Source organism: Onychomys torridus, chromosome 17, assembly GCF_903995425.1.
Source record: "Onychomys torridus chromosome 17, mOncTor1.1, whole genome shotgun sequence".
Classification (NCBI taxonomy): Eukaryota; Metazoa; Chordata; class Mammalia; order Rodentia; family Cricetidae; genus Onychomys; species Onychomys torridus.
The window spans coordinates 108,194-133,654 of record NC_050459.1 but is presented as its reverse complement, the minus strand read 5'-3'; the positions used below and the strand labels follow the sequence as shown (position 1 = coordinate 133,654).

General features: G+C 39.8%; 1 protein-coding gene across 1 annotated transcript in view; it reads left to right on the top strand.

Moving 5' to 3' along the window:
* Positions 1-2,726: 2,726 nt before the first annotated feature.
* The window catches only part of LOC118569131 (vomeronasal type-2 receptor 116-like), a 40,982-nt gene continuing 18,247 nt past the window's right edge, over positions 2,727-25,461 (top strand). The window contains exons 1-7 of the mRNA XM_036166859.1: positions 2,727-2,879; positions 7,081-7,096; positions 7,564-7,567; positions 9,422-9,443; positions 10,333-10,364; positions 15,921-16,206; positions 24,149-24,961. Of these exons, the coding sequence (XP_036022752.1) occupies positions 2,727-2,879; positions 7,081-7,096; positions 7,564-7,567; positions 9,422-9,443; positions 10,333-10,364; positions 15,921-16,206; positions 24,149-24,961 (1,326 nt within the window). The remainder of the gene's footprint in view (positions 2,880-7,080; positions 7,097-7,563; positions 7,568-9,421; positions 9,444-10,332; positions 10,365-15,920; positions 16,207-24,148; positions 24,962-25,461) is intronic.

Genomic DNA, 25,461 nt, shown 5'->3' with positions numbered 1-25,461 from the left:
TCTACTCCAATACTGGGAAGTGTAACAGCTATGGAGATTGCTGTGAACTCTTAACTGGGGGTTGTTTTTTGATATATTAAGAAAGGGGGACCTGTTGGCGCCCATTTTTAGGTTTCCTAGTGGCTTTATCCAGCACGTCTGCATTGAGAGGATGATTGAACCATGGGCCTGAGTGCAGGTGTCTGAGATGGTCTGCATTTGTCTGTGCTGGGGGAAGGCCTTTTGCTCCACCCCTTGGCATTCCTTTAAATACTGTAGGGCAGAGATAATTGAGGCCTGATGGATTAGGATCCAAGCCCTCTTGAGACTATCCTGCATTTTTCTCTTCTTCTCTCCCCTCTATCTTTCTAACTAATATTTCCTGCTGCTCCTACTCTGGGAGAAATGTGGGGGTGAGGGATGCCCCCCCCCCCACAGAGGGACACTATTAGGTGCTATGGTTTTGTTAGTATTGGTGTGGCCTTATTGGAGGAAGTGTGTCACTGTGGAGGCAGGCTTTGAGTTCTCATATATGCTCAAGTTCCCACTCAGTGAATCAGACTGCTTCATGTTGCTTCCAAGTCAAGATGTAGGGACTCTCTACTCTTGCTCTAGCACCATATCTGCCTGCATGTTGCCTTGCTTCCCATCATGATGATAATGAAGTAAACCTGTGAACTGTAAGAGAGCCACAAAAAATTAATGTTTTCCTTTATAAGAGTAATAGAAACCCTAACTAAGACAGAATTTAATATTATAGCCATCAGGGAAAATAACACAAAAATTCCTCAGTCAGTTAAAAATAGAGTATTCACTGTATACACTAAGTGAGTGATTCCACCATCATACATATGAAAACAACACATGACATGTGCTGGTCAAGGACACATCTCCACTCATGTTTACTGAAGCATAATTTAGAGTGCACACAATTAGAAATGACTTGACTGTCCTTCAACACATGAATGCAAGATACTGTATTATTCGATTTTTTTAATGCAGAGAAAACATTTTTCTTTTGGTTTTGAGACTGTAATGTAATCATGTCTGCTCTCATATCCCTTTCCTCCCTCCAAAATTTCCCATACAGCCCTCTATGAGCTCTCTGATTACAGGAATTTTATCATCAGTAACTGTTATTACATGCATCATGTCTATATGTATATGTATATACATATCTATTCCTTCATACACATAAGTACTATTCAACCTTCAAGAAAGGAAATCCTATTATTTTGAACATATAGACAAATGCAGAGATTATATTCAGGGACATGAGCTAGATACAAAAAAATCAAACAATGTCTGACTTCAGTCAAAACTGGATCCTAAACAGTCAATTTCCTGACATAAGTTTGAATGGTGACTATGAGAGGCTGAATATCAGGGTGTTGTGGAATTACTTGTCAAAGAACACATTTCAGTGACAAAAGAGGAATAATTTAAAGAAATACTTCAAGCTGTGTGCAGAACAGCTAATAAAAAAAAATAATAATAAATATGCATTGTTGAATTGAAAAGTACTTCATGTATATTTTAAGGATTCCAATAATCAAAATTTTGTAAGGTTATATATAAGAGACTTCCATCCATTTATTTATTTATTTATTGAATATAATTATATTATTTCTCCTTCAATTTATGTGCTCCAAAGTCTCCAGTTTACTCCCCATTGCTCCTTTGAAAATCCATGGCCTCTTTTTTTCATAAATTGTTGCTACCTATGTAACAAATACACATATATAAAAATTTGATTTGTCTTATACTCTATAATAATTATTCATAATATATAACAGTATATCAACTGTATTTCTGATGAATAGTATTACAGGAGAGAGGAAGAAGTTTAGAAATCAAGTATGATTCTATTTCATTGTGAATTTTTACAAAATGTAGAGTGGAAAGGAGGTACTATAGTGCACTAATAGTAGAACACAGATTACTGTTTGGGAATTTTAATATTTTGAATGGTTGAGGTGGGAAATGATTTTCTGTACTTCTCTAGAATGTCCTTACTCCTTTCTCCACCTTCATAATTATTTCTACAAGGAGGAAAGAGCAGACCAGGAAGTTAGGATAGATACAAGTTCACTGCACTTCTAAATGGCAGACACTAGAAACCAACATCACCACTTCACCTTCTCGTGAAATCACTGTATGGAATATTACAAATGCATGCTTTGTGGAGGCCAACTATGGCTTTTTCTCAGTGTTTATAATTTTTATCTGTGTCTTCCAAAACAGCAATCTAAATCAAACAATCTGGATTGATGACCCACAATTCTGTCTCAGACTATGGCGCTCTTCAAAGTCACTGTGGACCATTATGAAATCATAGAGGTGGGAGAAGAAGGAAAGAAACAAACATGTTTTCCACCAGCATAGAGGATGCAGGTGCAGAGCCCCAGGACTGTGAGATCCCCAGAGCACATGTATGAGAGGGGAATAGAAGCAAGAAAAGCCAGCACATTCAGGGCCACTCTAGTTACAGTTAGAGGAGAAGCTCAGAACTCTGACTTACCCTCAGTTGTCTGGACTTTGCTTCTGTCTGTGCCCTTGTCTGGCATGAGATCCATAGACTATGTGCAGCCTGAAAGCCTGATACAACATCAGGAACCAGCTGTAGCATACAGAGTCTTCCCTGACATTTTTGAGGTCTTGAGCCTGTTCCAGGACCTAAGCCAATCATCTCCTCCACAACTCAGCCTAGTTACAGGGCATTGTCTCTGTGTGGTGCAGACCCTGACATGTCCCTTCCTTTGCTTTGTCTCTTCCTACTCCTGCAATCTTTGTTTACATTAGGGGAAATGACTCACCCAAGATGCTTTGAGTACCTGAAGCCCAGCACCTACATGAAGGCTGACATAATCCTAGGTGCATTTATCCCAATTTACATCGCAGTAAGATTCGACAAAAGCCATATATTTTTTGAGATGAAACCAGATATATTTGAAATCTTTCTGTAAGTACTTGTGTGACTGTGCTAAGGGTTTTCTGGCTACATGACAGTGTGTGCTCTTCTGTGCATGTTATTACTTTGAGTATAATGAACTGTATAAACAGAAAAGTGAAACTTGGTTTCAAACTTTCCTCCTTCATTATGCATCTTACAGACCTTTTCTTTCCTCTTGTTTATTTTTGAGTCAGATAGAGATCAAAGAGGGAAAACAACTTTTATGTCTGTCCATTCTGTGAGTCCACAGACAGGCTTATATTGTTTTCATACATTGACTCTAATATGACAAGGAGAGGCTCCACCCTGTTCACATGTATTTGAGAATCTAAATGACTCCTGTTGGAATGTCTGTTTCTTTCTACAGACCTGGAGAGTTTCTGCTAAATCCCCATGTCTTTAGTACATATCTTAGCATCTTTTATCCCACAGGTTCTTGTATTGGTCTCTTTAAAGTATTTCAGAGTTTAGACACTGTGGTCATGTTTATTATTTATTAATTTCTTATTGATATTTTAAAACATTATTCTCAAATCACATCCTTCATGCCTGATATTCTGTCTTTTGCTTAGTCAGTTATGCTGGGGTCACTTTCCCCTGTGTTTTTATTGGAGATTTTGTGTTTTCCATTTCCAACATTTCTATCTGTTCTCCATCCCCTGGAAGAATCTCAATTTCCCTTTAGGATTTGTTTTTCTTAGTACTGAGTCTTTGATATATATAAATTGCTGTTTTACTTATCCCTAAACCTTTATCTCCTCTACAGTGTTGTATCTTGTCTCAATGCCCAGTTGGTTTCACTTGCTTATTTCTATCTTCTAGGTCATTCATCCTTTTCCTTCTTGAACTACCCATCTGGCACTTGATTTCTCTCAGTATCTTTGAGTTCACTTGTTTGTTTGTTATGATATTGTGAGGAGTTATTTGGCCTTGCTTTTTTATATTTCCTGTTGTTTTGTTTTCTATTGTTGCTATTGTCTGTACCTTTGTTCATTTGAACATCCATTCTAGATTAAGATTGTCTTCTACTGAGAAGTATCTTCTTGAATGTGCAATCCACGCACTGCTCTGTGAGCAAGAGACAGTCTTCCAAGCCTATAGTTCTGTTAGTTGTGGTATTATGGAGTATGTGAAACGAAAAATGCCAATATACATGTCTAATTTATTTAGCACTTAAAGTTCTCTTAGGAATGCTTTCACAGGATGGAATGACTGTAGTTCAGTATCCCACTACAGCAGGAAGTGGAGGGAGTCCAAAGACCAGGAGAAGGAGAGAGTCCATTCTCAGGGATAGGCAGTAGAGGGGAGAGCTGGAACTGATAACTGACAGGAGCTTTTTTTTTTGTGAGTCTGTTTGATTTGTCATAGGTGGACCCAAGTCACGACTGCCTGAATCTTACATTAATTTTTTTAAGTTTACTCATTGAGATAAAAGTTTTAGATATATTAGCATGAACACTGTAATCTGTGCTCAAATCCTCATTGTATAAAAGAACAAAACCAGTGTTTGTATACAGCTGGGGTAGACTTGTACTCTATAGCTTTAGTAAAGACTTTGGGACCCAAAGGATGGATCTCAGTTACAAATGTAAATACTTTTTCTTCTGGCCAAATTTTACACACACACACACACACACACACACACACACACACACACACACACACATGACATGGATGTTTTCAGCACAGTCATCAGCACTTTTAAGTCTATGTTTAGTAAACAATGAAAGGAAATTAAAATTTTGGCCTGTGACTGTGATAATAGTAGCCAGTGCTTTACCAAGGCTAGATTAATAGCTTATCAGAACTCCATATACTACTATCATAAAACTCTGAAACTTAGAAATCTTTAAGTCTTATTTTCACATACCTTGAGTCACTTCCTCAGACCTTTGCAACTTGTGTGTACATAATATATTCCTCCCTAAGATTCTCAAACTTACATCAATTTTAATCCTTTTTTTATCCAATCATTTACCAGAAGACATATATGGCTGATTAATGGGAAGAATGATTGAAAAACAAGTTCCTTTAATAAATTAATAGTAAAAAGTATTTTTTTTTTGCCGAGTAAAAAGAGCTTCAGTTTGGTTTTCATTTAAACCTAGTTTGTAAGGGTATCTTTTTCAGTGTGAAGTCTGTCAGCAAGATGACTCTGTTTGTGAGTCTGCCTTCTTTAGCAGATGATCTATTATCTTAAAAATAAACAGGATATAATAATTTTCACATATTATATGGACTGACCATGCTTCTGTGCCTTGTTGGGAGGAGCTGGGTAGGTCTGCTTGCTTCTGCTAAACTTATAAAACAACAACTTGTTAGCAACACCATCAGAAATCAGAGAGACAAATTTGAGCAGGAAGTATATATAATCAAAAGTGCCCCTGTATCAGTTAAAATAATATAGACTTATGTGATACCTAAGCTTCCATCTGGAATCCTCCATGGTGATCTCTATGACTCTTGGCTGGGAGCAGGGTTGTCACATTTTGGATGTCATACAAGACACTATTAAGACTTTGGATGCCACACAGGGATGCATCTGCCTTCAAACACCAGACTCATGAGGTCTGAGAGATGTTTCTGTGAAGGAGGAACGTGGGAAAACTGACCTACCTTGGCTAGGCAAATTAGAGCATTCAACTCAACAGTGTCCACATTTTGGTGGGGACCTGGTGGTGGGTGAATTGTGTGCCAGGTATAAGCCCGGTTGTCCACATTAGCACAACTGAGGAAAGATCAAGGTGGAGTATGTTCTCCCACCATATTTGTGAATAGTCTCAGAAGCTGATTCTAGAAGCTGGTATTTTTGTGTATCAGGGGAAGCTTTTTTTTTTGTTAAATAGTCTACATTCCATATTCAGCAGATTACTCTGAGTAGTATGAGAAACATCATCTAATTTATTAACTATACCTGATTTTAAACAAACTTTACTTATTTTCAGTTACTTGCTTCATGCTTGTCCTTGATAGCATGTACAGAAGGCTATGGCTTGCTCCTCTTTAAATGAATTACATTTATTTATACTCAGCATTACCAAAACCATAGTTTGGAGCACAGTAAAAAATTTGATCATTTGTAAAGTAACTGACTGCTGTTTAGATTCTAATGGCTCCCTTGGGGGAGGGGGTGAGAAAGTATGACATCAACAGCACAGACACCAAGAGTCTGTTGAAGGCAAATAACAAATACCCTCATTCAATAACAGGGACGGCCTTATATACCCTCCTTTCAGTACCCAGTCTGTATGGCCATTCCTAATTGGCTGGACACGATCAGGAACTCTGATATCGATCAGGAACTTAGACAGGGACTGCCGCTATGTCCTCAGGCAGACTCTACATGATCAGGAGCTCTGGCAGCAACCAAGACCTCTGACAGTGACCAGGAACTCTGATAGCTCCTGTTGCTCCCTCAGGCAGACTCCAGGTTGACTCTTAAGGAAGTACATTATGTGCATGCCTTGGCTACTGGTCTGAGTCAATTTTCTCAACCCTATGTCCTACTACAACTGACCATTAACTTGCATGTCTTAATTATCTTTTACAATTTATACCAAGTTCATAGTTTGTATAAGATTAGAATTTTACAGCTTTATCCCTGTCAATCAGAGCCTTAAAATTTTGAATTGAAGATTTAATTGAAGATCCTTTAGCATCAAAGTAAAACCTTAAACCACAAATTCAGTCCACATTGTACAGTTTTGGCTTCTTTATAAAAAATCAGATGTTCATAGGCATGTGGACTAATGTCTAGTCTTCAGTTTTATTCTGTTGGTCCACATATCTATTTTTATGCCAATACAAAGCTGTTTTTATTACTATAGCTCTATAGTAGAACTTGAGGTCAGGGATCATGATGCCTCCAGAGGTTGCTTTATTGTACAGGTTTGTTTTAGCTATTTTGGGTTTTTTGTTTTACCATGTGAAGTTGGGTATTGTTCTTTCTAGGTCTGTGAAGAATTGTGTTGGGATTTTGATGGAGACTGCACTGAATCTGTAGATTGCTTTTGGTAAGACTGTCATTTTTACTATATTAACCATACCTATTCATGGGAGTGAGAGATCTTTCCATTTTCTGATATCTCCTTGAGTTTCTTTCTTCAAAGACTTAAAGTTCTTATGATACAGGTCTTTCACTTGCTTAGTTAGAGTTACCTCAAGGTATTTTATATTATTTGTGACTATTATAGGGGATAATTCTCTGATTTCTTTCTCAGCCTATTTATCATTTGTATATAGGAGAGCTAAATTTTTTGAGTTAATCTTGTATCTTGCTACATTAATTAGAGTGTTTATCAGCTGCAGAAGTTCCCTAGTAGAATTTTTGGGGTCACTTATGTATACTATCATATCATCCAAAAATAGTGAAAATTGGACTTCTTACTTTCCAATTTGTATTCCCTTGATCTCCTTTTTTTTTGTTTTATTGCTCTGGCTAGAACTTCAAGTACTATATTTAATAGATATAGGGAGAGTGGATAGCCTTGTCTTGTTCCTGATTTTAGTGGAATCACTTTGAGTTTCTCTCCATTTAATTTGATGTTGGCTGTTGACTTGCTGTATCTTGCCTTAATTATGTGTAGGTATGCCCCTTGTATTGCTGATCTCTCCAAGACCTTATCATGAAGAGGTGTTAGATTTTGTCAAAGGCTTTTTCAGCATCTAATGAGATGTTTATGCAGTTTTTTCTTTCAGTTTTTTTATATGGTGTATCACATTTTGGAGCCCACTACATATGGTGGGACAGCTTGCACAGCCTTCATGAAGGGGGAGGGGCTTGGACCTGCCTCAACTGACTGTACCAGGCTCTGCTGACTCCCTGTGGGAGGACTTACCTCAGAGGAGGGAGTGTGAGATGGGTCGGAGAGGGGAAGAAGGGGGAACTGTGGTTGGTGTGTAAAAATGAATAAAAATTTTCCTAATAAAAAATGCAGCCCAAAGTAAGACCAGAAACATTTCTTCTGTGATCATTCATAGTGTATTTTTCCAAATGTCATTTTCTTATTTAACTTAGTTTATTTAAATAGCTAAAGATTAACAAAGTTAGAGAAGACAAAGAGGTATATGTTCACCTTCAAATCAGTTTCTGCTAGTCTGGATACTTTAGGAATTTATAAACTTTATTTATCAAACATATATTATCCATTAAAAGTGTTGTTCTTTGTCTAGATTTTCTAGATGCCTAGTGTTGAAAAGAGTTAGCAAAGACATAACTGATTAGAAAAACATCTCTAAGTCAGTTTCTGTTAACTGAATAGACTATTATAACATTAGGAATTTATTTATTATGACTTTTGGTTTTTTTATTAAGAAAAACTTTTCATTCATTTTACACACCTATCAAAGATCCCCCTCTTCCAGCTTCCTCCTCCCAAAGCACCCCTCTTTTTCCCCCCACAAGAAGGCAAGGCCTTCTATGGGGAGGCGCATCCATTAGAGGTAAGTCCAAGCCCTTCCCCCTGCCTCAAGGCTGCATGAGGTGTCCCATCAGAGGTAGTGGGCTCCAAAAACCCTGCTCCTGCACCAAGGATGGATTCTGATCTTACCGCCAGGGGCCCCCCAAGCAGATCAAGCTGCACAACTGTCTCACCACACAGAGGGCCTAGTCCAGTCTCATGTAGGCTCCACAGCCATTGGTCCAACTTTCATGAGTTCCTACTAGTTTGGTTTGCTTGTTTCTGCAGATTTCTCCATCATGATCCTAATGCACTTGCTCATAGAATCCCTCTTCTCTCTCTTTGACTGGATTCCTGGAGATCTACCTGGTGTTTGGCTGTGGATCTCTGCATCTGCTTCCATCAGTCATTGGAGAAAAGCTCTGTGATGACAGTTAGGGTATTCACCAGTCTGAACACTGGGGTAAGCCAGTTCAGTTTAGGCACTCTCTCCACTATTTCTAGTAGTCCAAATTGGGGTCATTGTTGGGGATTCCTGGCAATTTTCTTAGCACCGGGCTTCTCTCTATCCCCATGATCTCTCTCTCTATCATGGTATCTCTTTCATTACTCTCCCACTCCATCCCCTGTTTCCAGCTCAACTATCCCATTCCCCTATGTTTTCATTCCCTTATGTTTCATTTCCTTCTTTATGTTTGGAAAGTTTTCTTTCATGATTTTGTTGAATATATTTTCTGTGCCTTTGAGTTTGTATTCTTCTCCTTCTTCTATCCCTATTGTTCATAGGTTTGGCCTTTTCATGGTCTCCAAGATTTCCTGGACATTTTGTGTTATGACTTTGTTAGCTTTAATGTTTTCTTTGACTGAGGAATCTATTTCCTCTATTGTATCTTCTACACCAGAGATTCTCTCTTCCATCTCTTGTATTCTGTTAGTTATGCTTGCATCTTTTATTTCCTGTGGTGATATTGTGTTCCCCCAAATATTGTGCACCCTAATAAAGTTATCTGGGTTCAGAGAACAGAACAGCCACTAGATATAGAGGCCAGAAAATGGTGGCACACATGCCTTTAATCCTAGCATTCCAGAGGCAGAGATACATCTGGATCTCTGTGAGTTCAAAGCCACACTGGAAACAGCCAGGCGACTCACGCCTTTAATCATCCCAGGAGGTGATGGCAAAAAATAGAAAGGTATATAAGGCACGAAAACCAGGAACTAGATTTGGTTAAGTTTTTTAGGCTTTTCAGCTGAGATCCATCTGGATAAGAACTCAGAGGCTTCCAGTCTGAGGAACCAAGATCAGCTGAGGAATTGGCAAGGTGAGGTGGCTGTGGCTTGTTCTGCTTCTCTGATCTCTCAGCGTTCACCCCAATAACTGGCTCCAGGTTTGTTTTTATTAATAAGAACTTTTAAGAATCATGCTACAGTTTCCTGTTTCTTTACTCAGATTTTCTATTTCTAGCATTCTCTCTGTATCCTTTTCATTGTTTCTATTTCAATTTTCAAATCTTGAACTGTTTCATTCACATGTTTAATTGCTTTTTCATGGTTTCCTTGGCTTTCTTTAAGGAATTATTGATTTCTTCCATTTTTTGTTTGTCTTTCCCTCAATTTCTTTAAGGGAAACTTTTATTTCCTCTTTAAAGGCCTTTAGCATCTTTATGAAGTTATTTTAAAGCTCACCCTTTTCTGCTTATTCTACATTGTGATGTTCAGGTCTTGCTGTTGTAGAACTGCTAGGTTCTGGTGGTGCCATATTGCTCTTTATGTTTTTGTATGTATTTTGCATTGATTTCTGCCCATCTCTTCCTCCAATAGGAGCAAGAGGTGCCTGTGTCGAGTGAGTTGCCATTCGTTCACTCTGCTTGCTATGCCTTTGTCTCAGGGGGTACTCTGGGTCCAATCTTAGTTCTTGGTATAATTGGAGCTGGCAGATCCTGTATGTCAGGGAGCTGCTCTTGGTCCAGTCCAAGCTAGTTGATTCTGTGACTGAGGGAGCCTCTCTTGGTCTTATCAGCGCTTTTGTGCCAGTCAGAGCAGGCAGATTCTGTGTCTCAGGAAGCCACTGGTGTCCCTCTAGAGTGATGGATATTGGGGTAGGGTATGGGTCTTTTAGATTTCTGGGTCCTATGAGGGGTTTTGGAGCGGGGAGACTGCCCACAGGAATCTTACCTCCTGGCCAGCAACTCTTGGTCCAATGATAGCTGGTGATTTTGTCTATCAGGAAGTTACTGGGGTAGCAGGTAGATGGGTATTTTGGTAAGGCGTGGGTCCTGTAGAATATAGGGTCCCATGGGGGGGTTGCTGGAGGCACCTGCCCTCAGGGTTTTTCCTACTAGCTGGCAACTTGGGCAGAGTTGGGTGAGGGTTCTCATGAACAGGCTGTGTCCCAGGGCCTAGATCCTTGAGGTAGGACTCTTTGGGTGGGAGAAGAGTCACTCACCTCTTGGTCTAATGAAAGCTGGTGGATTCCTTGTTCTGGAAGTTACTGGAGTCACAGGAAGATGGGTATTGGGGTAGGGCATTGGTCTTGTAGATTGCAAGGTCCAATGGGGGATTTTGGTGGGGGAGCCTACCCACAGAAGATTTCCTTGCTGGTCAGCAACTGGGACAGAGTTGGGTTGGGGTTCTTGGGGAATGGCTGTGTCCCAGGGCCTGGGTCCTAGAGGCAGGACTCTCTGGGTGGGAGAAGAGTCACTCACCTCTTGGTCCAATGAGAGCTGGCGGACTCATCAAACATTTGCTGTAAATTCTGTTTTCCACAAACAGTAGTTGAATTAAAGTCACATATACAGTGTGCTGTGTCAGGCTGATCTTCCAGAACAAGAGTTAAATTAAAGTTACACAGAAGCATGACATAGATTTTTTTTTTTATCTCTCAATACTTATATTAAAGTAAATTTTTACTGGAATTTTTTGTTACAGATTTTACAGATTTTTAAGCCACATTGAACAAATTTACAAACCCTGAGATAGAGAAAGTTTACAGACTTGTCTTACAAACATAAAGATAAACTTTATACTTTAGTAAAAGTTTTAGGGATGTAAGAGAGGGGAGAAGATTAGCAGCCTTGACCTGTATCAGGAATAATTTACTTTTTAGCTGTTTTTAAACATGCAGCATTTTTTCCTGCGCTATTCTGTTTTCTCTCCTTCTCTTGTCACAGGTTGAGGTGACTCACCTGACACAGGACAGATTTGAATGAAACCCTTAAACAGAATGCTCAGGTCTGGAGGGGGAGAACTAAAACCCAATCCCACACTTTATTTATAGAATACAAGAGCTTGAAACAATTTTAATATTATCCATAACCAAAGATATGTGAATGTTTGTAAAACTGTATCCAGTGATGAGAGAAGGGACTGGGGCAAGCAGAGGGGAAAGAAATCTCTGAGATAACACAAGAGCAGGGAGCTAAGACCCAGAGACAAGAGATTTTTGAGAGGAGAGGAGAGGAGAGGAGGGAGAGGGGGGAATTTAGTTTGGGATCATATGCTTGTGATGACAGAAATTGTTACAGTCTGTGGGCATTTGGAAATCCAGTGTGCCATCTATGGCCACTGAGCTGTCCTGAGGCCAAGCCATTTGTAACAAGACAACAAGGATTAAAGGAATCTTTAAGTCTGAGAAGGAAAAGAGACTGGAGAAGGCACATGAGGAGTATGCAGACCAAGCTCCAGGAGCAAGGAGAGAACACACTGGGAGGGAGAGTAAGGGTGTGAGAGAGACAGATAAGTATCCCAGTGACAAGAATTTCAACAATGGGTGTCTCCAGGTGACCTAGAGATTGTCAGAAGGACAAATGTCTGAAACAACAAAGGAGCAGCATCCCCTTCTATGTGATGGCTGTAGTGGGTAGCCATTCCAGCCTTGGCCTGGTAGTTCCAACCCACATTGAGGCTTCGGTAATGGTCACGCCCACAAGGCGTGGCTGAGGGAGGACGCTGAAGACCCAGGATCAAGAGGAGAGGCTTCTCTTTGTTCCGGGACCCTGGACGCTGGAGGTAGACCAAGCAGAGTTCTCCAGAGAACACCGCTGGACTGCTTCATACCTTTGCCAGACCCTGCAACCTATCCCTTCATTTGTAAGTTACCCCACAAAATAAGCCTCCCTTTTAACTACGTGGAGTGGCCTTAATAATTACACCAGTATCAGCTCAGTCGGTAGAGCATGAGACTCTTAATCTCAGGGTCGTGAGTTCGAGCCCCACGTTAGGCACCAGATATTGGTGTAATTAAACCTACTGCACTGGACCTGCAGGAAAAGAAGCGAAACACATTAATGGGATAGAGGATCATGAATACCATTCTGCCTAAGGAGCCTTTGGCATTTGATAGCTTCCAGGAATGAAAAATACAGTTTTTCTTCAGGATGTGAACACAGAGAGGATTCCCATACTGCAGCAGAAGGCCTTACTACAATGTATATGTTGGCAAATGCAGAGTGGACTCTGTGGGGGAATTATAGACAATGCACTTGAATTTGGGTGGAGAAAGTGTCAGGAAGGATAAGGGAGGAAGACGTGGTAATGGGGGTGGTGCAGATTTGAACACATATTCTATGCATATAAGATATTCTCAAGTAATTGAGGCATATGTACTCTGCTAAATGAAGTGGAGAAAAATTGAATCAAGTATAAAAATAAAGAAAAGAAGATGAGGACAGGCGGGAACCAGCTGAACCAATTGTTTCATGTTGAGTATTGCTTTTGTGTCATAGGAAAAACCTCAGTCCTCAGATCAAACGGAAGAAGAGACAATTTATTCTAGAACCAAATTTGAGTGACTATGGCTGGTGAACCCAGATGTGGCTGACCCCAGATTCCATGTTCCAATGTGGGGGCAGTTTCATGAAGTTTTTGTAGGAAAATATAAGAGATTTGTAAATCAAATGATTAGTGGAAACAACATAGAGGAAGTCACAGACAAGATGGGAAAACGTATCCCACAGGCCCAAGATGCTACGCGATGTCATTTTTAGCTTTTAGGTTGTTGGAAGTCAGTTGTCTGATAAGTTAGTAGGTTTCAAAAGTATTTAATTAATTAGTTATAGGAGGTTAGCTCACCTGCAGACATGTCCAAGAAATGGCTGTTCAGAGTGCTACAGTTAGCTTGAAATAAGTTAATGTGCCTCTAGACCTACAACACTGTAACCTCTCCATATCACTGAAGTTCTATTCAGCCAGTCTGCTGACATGGCTCTTTCCAGGAATTCTCATGTATGCATTTATACACATGTATGTATTTATACACAGGTATGCAATTATATTAACATGTATGCATTTATAAACCTATATGTGTTTATACACATGCTTATACTTGTACACATGTGTATTTAAACACATGTATGTATTTGTACACATTTATATTTTTGTACACATGCATGCATTTGTAGAAATTCATACATTTATACCCAAGTATTTATTTATACACATACATGCATTTATACACATGTATTCTTTTATAAGCATTCATATACTATAGCATGCATATACATGTATATATTTATACATATGTATGCATTTATTACACCCATGCATACATTTATATACATATGCATTTTTACACATGAATACATTTATACACATCTATGCATTTTTACAATATATGCATTTATACACATACATACATTGATATACATATATTCATTGATACACATGCATACATTGATACACATGCATACATTGATACACATGCATACATTGATACACATGCATACATTGATACACATGAATACATTTATACACATCTATGCATTTTTACAATATATGTATTATACACATGCATACATTGATACACATGCATACACTGATACACATGCATACATTGATACACATGTACACACTTTTACTGCTGACTGTTTGGTATTGGATAATCCCTGGGGAAGAATAATTTCTCCCTCTCTCGATAGCTGCCAATTGCCAGGTTTTGAACAACAGATTCTCTCTTCACAGAGGATCTAGTTGTAGACCTCAAATTAGCACATTTTAAACAAACGACATTTCTTCCTGCTGCCTACAGGCCTCTAGGTAGATTCTGCTCTACAGAACCCAGGGGACTCGAGCCTCATGAATTCTCTTACTTGTCTCCAGTGGGACTAGCCAGGCTCCCATCTAACCCAGGTTTTGAAAGCAGCTCCTGGGGACTGCTCCCCAACCACTGGGAGGACATGTGTGAGACAGTTCAGCCCAACTTCCTGCTTCCAAAGTTTCCTTTCCTCTCATTTTGAGCACTCTTCACTGCCATCATGGATGTGGGAGCTTTTCCTCTTTCACATTCCATTTTCACGTACTTTGATTCTTTCCCTGGCTTACACAGGAGACTCACTCATTTAATCTGCAAGCTTAGAGAAGCTCTTTTCTTTCTTTACTAGTTTTTTTGATTTTCAATTTTTTAAATTTTATGTCTATGAGTGTTTTCCCTACATGTCTGTGTACCATGTGTACCTTCTGACTGAAGAGGCCAGAGAGGAACACATAACTTCCTAAAACTGGTGTTGCACACTATTGTAACCCAAAGAGTAGCTGCTTTGACCTGTTAGAGCGCTCCCCAAGAGCAGCAAGTAGTCTTAACCTCTCAGTCACTTCTCAAGCCCCAGAATCACTTCCAAAAAGGTTTATTTATTTTTATGTCAGGTTGTTGGGGCCTGACCCCCATTTTTTGGGTAGCTGTTGCCTTGCTTGCTGACCTTGATCAGATGTCCTCCCTATGCTAATTCCCTGCTGGTTTCCTTCTTCCTCAACAGCTAACCAGAGATTCTTTGTTTGTGTATCCTGCATATTGGTGTAAACAGCTAGGATGCAAGAATGTAAAACATCTCTAGCAAACTTCTCTCCAGGGTTCTCCCACTGTGCTGTAAAGGCCTCTTCCCTCTTCAATAAACAACATTCTACTGAGACTAATGACCTCTGTTTTAAACCTTAGTCCCTCACCATGGTGAACAGGTAGTAACATGGGCACTTCATTAGGTGCTTGAGTGCTTTCTTTATTATATATATGTGTATGCCACATGTGGGCCTGAGGCCCAATTATGCTACAAGAAGAGCTCCTGACTGGTTCTACAGTTGGTTTTGAGCCACTATGTAGGTTCTGAGAATTGTTGCAGGGTTTTCTACAAGAGGAGGCAGAATACCTAATGCCTAGCTATCTGTCTATCTCCATAAGAAACACTTTAACACTAGGCATGCATGCAAACAAAATTCTTACACTTTTCAAGAATGAGTATGGAATCAAATCATTATAAAATAAAAAGATATGAAGCTCACAACCCTAGAGAAAACATTAGTGACTCTTCCCTTACCCAATGCTTCCATGAATAGAAACATCATAAGCACCATGTACTCAGCAACCATAGGACACAGACAAGTGACACTAAATTCACATTAGACTCTTCAAGAAACCTAGTACTGAGACTTCATGAGTCATTCCATGATGTTTCTGAGCGGTCAGGGCCTCATTCCCACAAGCTTTATGTGTCAGTAAAGAAGTCAGGACTTAATAACCTCTAATTTCCTGAATTTGCTAAGGGGTTACTGAGAATAGTGGCCTGACTGCCCATCGTTCTGCCCCTCCTGTTTAGAGGGAGATGGAAAAACTATCAATATTTGCTGACCTTCTACTTTGCCATTGAGGAGATCAACAAGGATGCCCACCTGCTTCCCAATGTGACCCTGGGTTTCCATTTCTACAATGCCTTAAACTCTCACCGGAGAACCTTGGAGGGCCTTCTGATGTGGCTTTCTGGAAGGAGTGAGTTTATTCCTAACTATAAATGCAAAACTCAACACAATGCTCTTGGAATTATTGCAGGAACCAGGCCTGAATTTTCAGCTGCAATGGGAACACTTTTGGAGCTCTACAAAGTTCCACAGGTAAGTTGGTAAAGTTTTGGTGTCAATAATCACATAGGAAATCTGATCAAAAGAAAACGGAGAAGTTGTCTATGTTTCCTGTTGTTAATTTCAAATGTAAGTGAAAGAATTATGAAGATCCTGCTATGATCAACAGTGGAGCATAGTGAAAAACATGAGCAGTAAATACTATGGATTTATTTTTCTTTTTTCCCATGGGTTCCCCTGTCTAACACCTTCCTGCCCCAATTCCTGCCTTTCCCCCAACCCACCCCCATTCCCATCTTCTACAGGGCAAAGACTCCCCTGGGGATTCAGCTCAACCTGGTAGAATCAGTCCAGGCAGGTCCAGTCCCCTCCTCTCAGGCTGAGCAAAGTGTCCCTGCATAAGTCCCAGGATCCAAACAGCCAGCTCATGCACTAAGGACAGGTCCAGGTTCCACTGCCTAGGTGCCTCCCAAACAGTTCAAGCTATTCAACTGCCTCACTTATCCCAAGGGCCTGCTCCAGTTGGGGTCTTCTCAGCTTTTGGTTCATAGTTCATGGGTTTCCATTAGTTTGGCTATTTGTCCCTGTGTTTTGTCCAATCTTGGTCTCAACAATTCTCACACATACAATCCCTCCTTTCTCACCAGTTGGACTCCTGGAGCTCCACCTGGGGCCGGGCCGTGGAGCTCTGCATCCACTTCCATCAGTCATTGGATGAGAGTTCTAGCACGACAGGGTGTTTGGCCGTCCGATCACAGAGTAGGTCAGTTCGGGCTTTCTTTTGACCATTGCCAGTAGTCTACAGTGGAGGTATCTTTGTGGATTTCTGGGGACCTCTCTAGCACTTTGCTTCTTCCTATTCTCATGTGGTCTTCATTTATCATGGTCTGTTATTCCTTGTTCTCCCTCTCTGTTCTTGATGCAGTTGGGATCTCCCCTCCCCTAAGCTCTCTTTCCCTTGAACCTTACATTTCATTACCCCCACTCACGTCCAGGTTGTTCATGTAGATCTCATCCATTTCTCTGTCACTGGGCAATCCTTGTGTCTTTCTTAGGGTCCTGTTTTCAAGGTAGCCTCCCTGGAGTTGTGAGTAGCAGTCTAGTCATCTTTGTTTTACATCTAGTATCCTACTATGAGTGAGTACATACTATGTTTGTCTTTCTGAGTCTAGGATGATTTTTTTCTAGATCCATCCATTTGCCTTCAAACCTCATGATGTCATTGTTTTTCTCTGCTGAGTAGTACTCCATTCTGTATATGTACCACATCTTCTTTATTCATTCTTCAGTTGAAGGGCATCTAGGTTGTTTCCAGGTTCTGGCTATTACAAACAATGCTGATATGAACATAGCTGAGCAAATGCCCTTGTGGTATGATTGAGCATTCCTTGGGTATATGCCCAAGAGTGCTATAGCTGGGTCTTGGGGGAGATGGATTCCCAATTTTCTAAGAAAGCGCCTTATTGATTTCCAAAGTGGCTTTACAAGCTTACATGCCTACCAGCTATGGAGGAGAGTTCCCCTTTCTCCACATCATCTCCAGCATAAGCTGTCTTCAGTGTTTTTGATCTTAGCCATTCTGATGGGTATAAGGTAGTATCTCAGAGTCATTTTGATTTGCATTTCCCAGATAATTATGGATGTTGAGCAATTCCTTAAATGTCCTTCAGTCATTTCCGCTTCCTCTGTTGAGAATTCTGTTTAGTTCTATAGCCCGTTTCTTAATTGGACTGTTGGGCATTTTGATGTCTCATTTCTTGAGTACTTTATATATTTTGGATATCAGACCTCTGTCAGATGTGGGGTTGGTGAAGAAGTTTTCCCATTCTGTAGGCTGTTGCTTTGTCCTGTTGACTGTGTCCTTTGCTCTACAAAAGCTTTTCAGTTTCAACAGGGCCTATTGATTGATTGTTTCTCTCAGTGTCTGTGCTACTGGTGTTATATTTAGGAAGTGATCTCCTTTGCCTATGCATTCAAGACTACTTCCTACTTTTTCTTCTATCAGGTTCAGAGTAACTGGATTTATGTTAAGGTCTCTGATCCACTTGAACTTAAGTTTTGTGCATGGTGACAGATATGGATCTATTTGAAGCCTTCTACATGTTGACATCCAGTTATGCCAGCACCACTTGTTGAAGATCCTTTCTTTTTTCCATTGTACATTTTTGGCTTCTTTGTCAAAAATTATATGTTCATAGGTGTGCAGATTAATGTCAGGGTCTTCAATTCGATTCCATTGATCCACATGTCGGTTTTTATGCCAGTACTAAGCTGTTTTTTATTACTGTAGCTCTATAGTAGAGCTTGAGGTAGGGTATCATGATGCCTCCATAGGTTGTTTTATATTACAGGATTCTTTTGGCTATCCTGGGTTTTTTGTTTTTCCATATGAAGTTGAGTATTATTCTCTACAGGTCTATGAAGAATTGTGTTGGTATTTTGATGGGGATTGCATTGAATCTGTAGATTGCTTTTGGTAAGATCGCCATTTTTACTGTGTTAATCCTGCCTATCCAGGAGCATGGGAGGTATTTCCATTTTCTGACATCTTCAATTTCTTTTTTCAGGGACTTAAAGTTCTTGTCATATAGGCAATTCACTTGCTTAGTTACAGTTACCCCAAGGTATTTTATATCATTTGTGGCTATTGTAAAGGGTGATGTATCTCTGATTTCCTTCTCAGCCTGTTTGTCTATTGTATATAGGAGGGCTACTGATTTTTATGAGTTGAAATTATATCCATAGGAGGGCTACTGATTTTTATGAGTTGAAATTGTATCCTCCTATGTTGCTGAAGGTGTTTATAAGCTGTATCAGTTCCTTGGTTGAGTTTTTGGGGCCACTCATGCATACTGTCATGTCATCTGCAAGTAGGGCAAGCTTGACTTCTTCCTTTCCAATTTGTATCCCCTTAATCTCCTTATGTTGTCTTATTTTCTGGCTAGAACTTCAAGTACTATATTGAATAAGTATGGGGAGAGCAGCCAGCCTTGCCTTGTTCCTGATTTTAGTGGAATCACTTTGAGTTTCTCTCCATTTAATTTGATGTTGGCTGTTGGCTTGCTGTAGATTGCCTTTATTTTGTTTAGGTATGTTCCCTGTATTCTTGATCACTCCAAGACCTTTATCATGAAGGGGTGTTGGATTTTGTCAAATTCCTTTTCTGCATCTAGTGAGATGATCATGTGGTTTTTTTCTTTGAATTTGTTTGTATGGTGTATTACATTGACGGACTTTCATATGTTGAACCACCCTTGCATCCCTGGGTTGAAGCCTACTTGATCATGATGGATAATTGTTTTGATATGTTCTTGGAGTCTGTTCGCCAGTATTTTATTGGTCTTTAGTTCTCTTTCTTTGGTTTAGGATTCAGGGTAATTGTAGCCTCATAGAAGGAATTTGGTAAGAGTATTGGTATTAACTCTTCATTGAAGATCTGGTAGAATTTTGTGCTGAAACCATCTGGTTCTGGGCTTTTTTTTGGTTTGGAGACTTTCAATGACTAATTCTACTTCCTTAGAGGTTATTGGACTATTTAAATGGTTTATCTGGTCTTGATCTAACTTAGCTATGTGGTTCCTATCCAGAAAATTATCCATTTCTTTTAGATTTTCCAGTTTTGTGGAGTAGAGGTTTTTGAATGATTTTCTGGATTTCCTCATTGTCTGTTGTTATGTACCCCTTTTCATTTCTGATTTTGTTAATTTGGATGCTCTCTCTCTGTCTTTTGGTTAGTTTGGATAAGGGCTTGTCTATCTTGTTGATCTTCTCAAAGAACCAACTCTTTGTTTCATTAATCCTTTGTATTGTTCTCTCTCTTTCTATTTTATTGATTTCAGCTCTCAATTTGATAATTTCCTGGCATCTGTTCCTCCTGGGAGACTTTGCTTCTTCTTGTTCAAGGGCTTTCAGGTGTGCTGTCAAGTCACTAGCGTGAGATTTCTCCAGCTTCTTTATGTGAGCATTCAGTGCTATGAATTTCCCTCTTAGCACTGCTTTCATAGTATCCCATAAGTTTTGGTATGTGGTGTATTCATTTTCATTGATCTTTAGGAAGTCTTTAATTTCTTTCTTTATTTCTTCCTTAACTCATTGGTGATTCAGTTGAGCATTATTCAGTTTCCATGAGATTTTAGGATTTCTGCAGTTTTTTTCTGTTGTTGAAATCTAACTTTAAACCATGGTGGTCTGATAGAACACAGGAGGTTATTCCAATTGTTTTGTATCTGTTGAGATTTGCTTTGTGGCCGAGTATGTGGTCGATTTTAGAGAAGGTTCCATGGGGTGCTGAGAAGAAGGTATATTCTTTTTTGTTCAGATGGAATGTTCTGTAGATATTGATTAATTCCATTTGAGTCATAACATCAGTTAAGTTCTTTATTTCTCTGTTAAGTTTCAATTTGACCAATCTGTCCATTGGTGAAAGTGGGGTATTGAAGTCTCCCACTATTAATGTGTGGGGTTTTATATGTGATTTAAGCTTTAGTAATGTTTCTTTTACATATGTGGGTGCCCTTGTGTTTGGGGCATAAATGTTCAGAATTGAAACTTCATCTTGGTGGATCTTTCCTGTGATGAGTATGTAATATCCTTCTTGATCTCTTTTGAATGATTTTTTTTGAAGTCTATTTTGCTGGATATTAAGATAGCTACACCAGCTTGCTTCTTAAGACCATTTGATTGGATATTCCTTTCCCAACCTTTTATTCTTTTTTTCTTTTTTTGGTTTTTTCAAGACAGGGTTTCTCTGTGTAGCTTTGGGCCTTTCCTGGATCTTGCTCTGTAGAGAAGGCTGGCCTCAAACTCACAAAGATCTGCCTGGCTCTGCCTCCAAGTGCTGGGAATTAAAGGTGTGCGCCACTACTGCCTGGCTCCAGCTTTTTATTCTTAGGTAGTGTCTATCTTTGAATTTGAGGTGTGTTTCTTGTATGCAGCAGAAAGATTGGTCCTGATTTTGTATCCATTCTCTTAGCCTGTTTGCTTTTATAAGTGAATTAATTCCATTGATATTAAAGGATATTAATTACCAGTGATTGTTAGTTCCAGTTATCTTTTGGTGGTAGTGTGTATGTACTTTTCTTTGGGGTTTACTGCTGTGATGTTATCTATTTCCTCTGTTTTAGAGGGTGTATCTGACTTCCTTCTAGTGCTTTCTGTAGGGCTGGGTTTGTGGATAACTATTGTTTAAATCTGGCTTTGTCTTGGAATGTTTTGTTCACTCCATCTATGATGAAAGTTGAAAGTTTTGCTGGGTATATTAGTCTAGGCTGGCATCCATTGTCTCTTAGTGTCTGCATTACATCTGTCCTGGTCCTTCTGGCTTTCAAAGTCTCCATTGAGAAACTGGGTGTTATTCTTATGGGTTTGTCTTTATAAGTCACTTGGCCTTTTTCCTTTGCTGCCCTTAATATTCTTTCTTTATTCTGTACATTTTGTTGTTTAATTATTATGTGGTGAGGGGAATTTTTTGGGGGGGTCTAGTCTGTTTGGTGTTCTATAGACTTCTTGTATCTTCATAGGCATTTACTTCCTTAAGTTGGGAAAGTTTTCTTCTATGATCTTGTTAAATATATTTTCTGTGCCTTTGAGTTGGTATTCTTCTCCTTCCTCTATCCCTATTATTTGTAGGTTTGGTCTTTTCATGGTGTCCCAAATTTCTTGGACATTTGGGTCATGACTTTGTTGACTTTAGTGTTTTCTCTGACTGATGAATCTGTTTCTTCTACTGTATCTTCAACACCAGAGATCCTCTCTTCCATCTCTTGCATTCTGTTGGTTATACTTGCACCTGAATTTCCTGTTCATTTATTCAGATTTTCTATTTCCAGCATTCCTTCTGCTTGTGTCTTCTTCATTTTTTCCATTTCCCTTTTCCAGTCTTGGACTGTTTCCCTCGTCTGTTTCATTGCTTTCTCATGATTTTCTTTCAGGCATTTATTGTTTTCTTCTGCTTTATTTGTCCTTTCCTCTAGTTTTTCATAGTGTTCTTCCCATTTTTTGTGTGTCTGTTCCTCCACTTTATTTTTGATTTTTTCTGTATAAGCTTCTAGCATCTTCATGATGTTATTCATAAGGTTGTTTTCTTCTGCTCCTTCCATTTTGTGATGTTCAGGTCTAGCTGTTGGAGGAGGGCTAGGTTCTGGTGATGCTGTATTACTCTTTATTTTGTTGTATGTACTTCTGCCTTGACGTCTAACCATCTCCTTGTGATTTGTTCTGGTCTTACCAGTGCTCTTGGTCCATTCAGAGCTGACAGATTCAGGAAGCCTCTCTCTGGTCCAGATGGGAATACTGGCTGGATAGGAGCTGGGGGCTGGTCTCTGAGTCTCTGGAAGTGGCTGGGGTGTCTGGCAGATGGGTGTGGGGGCAGGGTGTGGAGATTGCAGGGTCTTCCAGGGGTCTTGGAGAAGAGGAATCCTCCTGGTGGGGGATAGGGGGTCCTGCCCGATGGCCAGAACCTGGGGCCAAGTTGAGCAGGTCTTTCTGGAATGGCTGGTGCCCAGGGATGGGACCTTGGGGTAGGCCTCTCAGGGTATGACCCCAGGCACTCACCTCTTGTCCAGATTGGAGCTCCTGTGCAGAATGGGAGCTGGGGGCTGCTTTTTAAGTCTTAGGAAGTGGCTGGGGTCTCAAGCAGATGGGTGTGGGGGCAAGGTGTGGACATTGCAGGATCTGCCTGGGGTCTTGGAAAAGGGGAACCTTCCTGTGGGGCCTGCCAGATGGCCAGAAACTGGGGCCAAGTTGGGCAGGTCTTCCCTGGTATGTCTGGTGCCCAGGGATGGGACCTAGGGGCAGGCCTCTCTGGGTGTGACCCCAGGCACTCACCTCTGGTCCAGATGGAAGTTCTGGGCTGGATGGGAGCTGGGGGCTGGTCTAATACTATGGATTTCTAAGAAGATCACTTAGTACTATTCATGATTCTATCTCCAGTAATTGGCAAGATGTACTGTGGCAGCTCATAGCTGAGTGTTGTTCATAAGTCAAACATACCATACAGATAATTAACTGCCCAAGCTGGGGTATAAACATCTTATAGTTAATCCTGTGGTCAATGACTGACAGAGGAATAGTAAGTTTAGGACATGTAAACAAATCTGGGACAATCCTTGCACCATCACAAATGATAATGTTCCAGGGAGTTTGTTTTCATATTCTGGAAAGTAGATCTCAGAGTACCACTCAATGAGAACATCCACTTAGATACATCCCAACAAGTGGCTCTTGCCAGGCACTACTGAAGCAAAACAACCATCAGTAGCATCACAGCAAATAGATAAAATATTTGGTGAGTGCCTTACTCATGGATAATCAAAATTAGAAAACCAGACAGTGTAAAACTGATTATTATCACTCAGTGAAATAATTCATACATTTATTGTATCCTAAAGCAAGAAAAAATTATATACACAGAAATTTCCATCTATCTCAGAGATTTGCATTTTACATTAGCTTCTGGGTAATGACTTTGTCAAATCTCTCATTTGGGAAGTATGCAACAATGCTTGGTGAAGTTCCCCCAGATACTTATGATTTGCTCTTTTCTAAGGCAGGAGCAAAATCTGTGAAAAAATGTGTTATTTAATCCCTGAAGGTAGAGGTTTTAGGGAAAGTGATGTCATGTGGTCAGAGTAAAACACTCGGTAATGCTTCTGCAGTCTATCTCTACACCTGATACTCTGTTCCATTGTTATTGGAATAAGGGTAATCTATGGTGCCTTTAAAATATAACATGAACAGAATATTGTTCACTTACTTGCTTCAGAACTCTTAGTAACTTTGGAGCCCATAGTACTCGACAAAGACCATATTCCATCACAAAATGAGACAGAGAAACTAATATCACAGAAGACAGTCTCCTTACCAACATTCAGTTTCCTGGTCCCCTTATGCAAATAATGAACTCACTCCCTCTCTAAGGTGATGACTCCAAATACCTAGAAACTCAAAATCACCTTTTTTCTGTTTGCTTCTGCAGGTCACATATGGAACTTTTGATTCTATGCTAAGTGACAAAGATACATTGCCATCCCTTTACCAGATGTCTCCTAAAGACACAGCTCTAACTCAAGGGGTGATCTCTTTACTGCTGCACTTTGGTTGGAAGTGGGTGGGGCTCATCTTGTCTGATGATCTGAAAGGAGAGGAGTTCCTCTCTGACCTGAAAGTAGAGATGCTATCGGAAGAGATCTGTGTTGCTTTTACAGAAAAACTCCAGACTAATTGGAGTTTTCAGTCAATGTCTGGAGTTGGGTTTGTGAATTTGATCCAACATGCACAAGCAAATGTGTATATATTCTATGGTGATATAGATGACTTAGTATTTTTCTGCATGGAAAATGAAATCATGAAAGCCAGAAAGAAGGTGTGGATCATGGTAAAGCCCCACTTAGTTTACTTAGAGTCTGTATTCTATGAAAAAAATGACCTGATAGACTTTTTTGAAGGAAGCTTCTCATTTTCAAAGAAGATAAACATCCCTGGCTTCAATCCCTTTCTAGAGGCACTTACACCCTCCCGGTACCCAGAAGATATTTACTTTCATAAATTCTGGATTGACAATTTTTATTGCTCACCTCCTCCTCTGCTATGTGGAAATCATAAACCCTGCCCACTGAACACATCCCTAAAGACAAAGCAGGAAAGAAATGTGATGGTCACTTCTGAGCCCAGCTTTTCCATATGGAATGCAGTATATGCGGTGGCCCACACCCTCCATAAAATGCTTTTGAGGACAACAGAAATAGGATCTCATGAAGACACAAACCACAACAGGCTTCTACCCTGGCAGGTAAGCCTATCTCAAAAGCAAGGGAAAGCACTGGGAACTTATTAGTAGCTGAGTCACTGAGGTCAAACGCGCAACACATTTTCATTTTATTAAAAAATAAAAGGGAAAATGGAAAGAGTTCCCTCACAGTGGGTGTGTATGAGTCTGTAATTATGGTGCATGATATGGTAGCTTTGATTTTAAGACAGGGAATTTGTACATATTTCAACAAATATTTTCCTCATATGAGATGAAATTCTGTTAAAATATCCAAAATCAATTATTGTCAAAATTAGCAAGTTCAATAATAAAAATTTACACAATTTTATGGAATATGTCTGATGCCATCAGATAGAGACAAAGTGACCATATTTAACAGCAGCTATTTCACATAAAATAAAATATATATTTAACCACCCAAGACCATAGGGAGAAACTTTTATGGAAAATAAAAACCGGCTGCCATAACCTCAAAAGTAACTGAGAAAGAAATTGCTTTTTACAGATTATTTACTCTTATA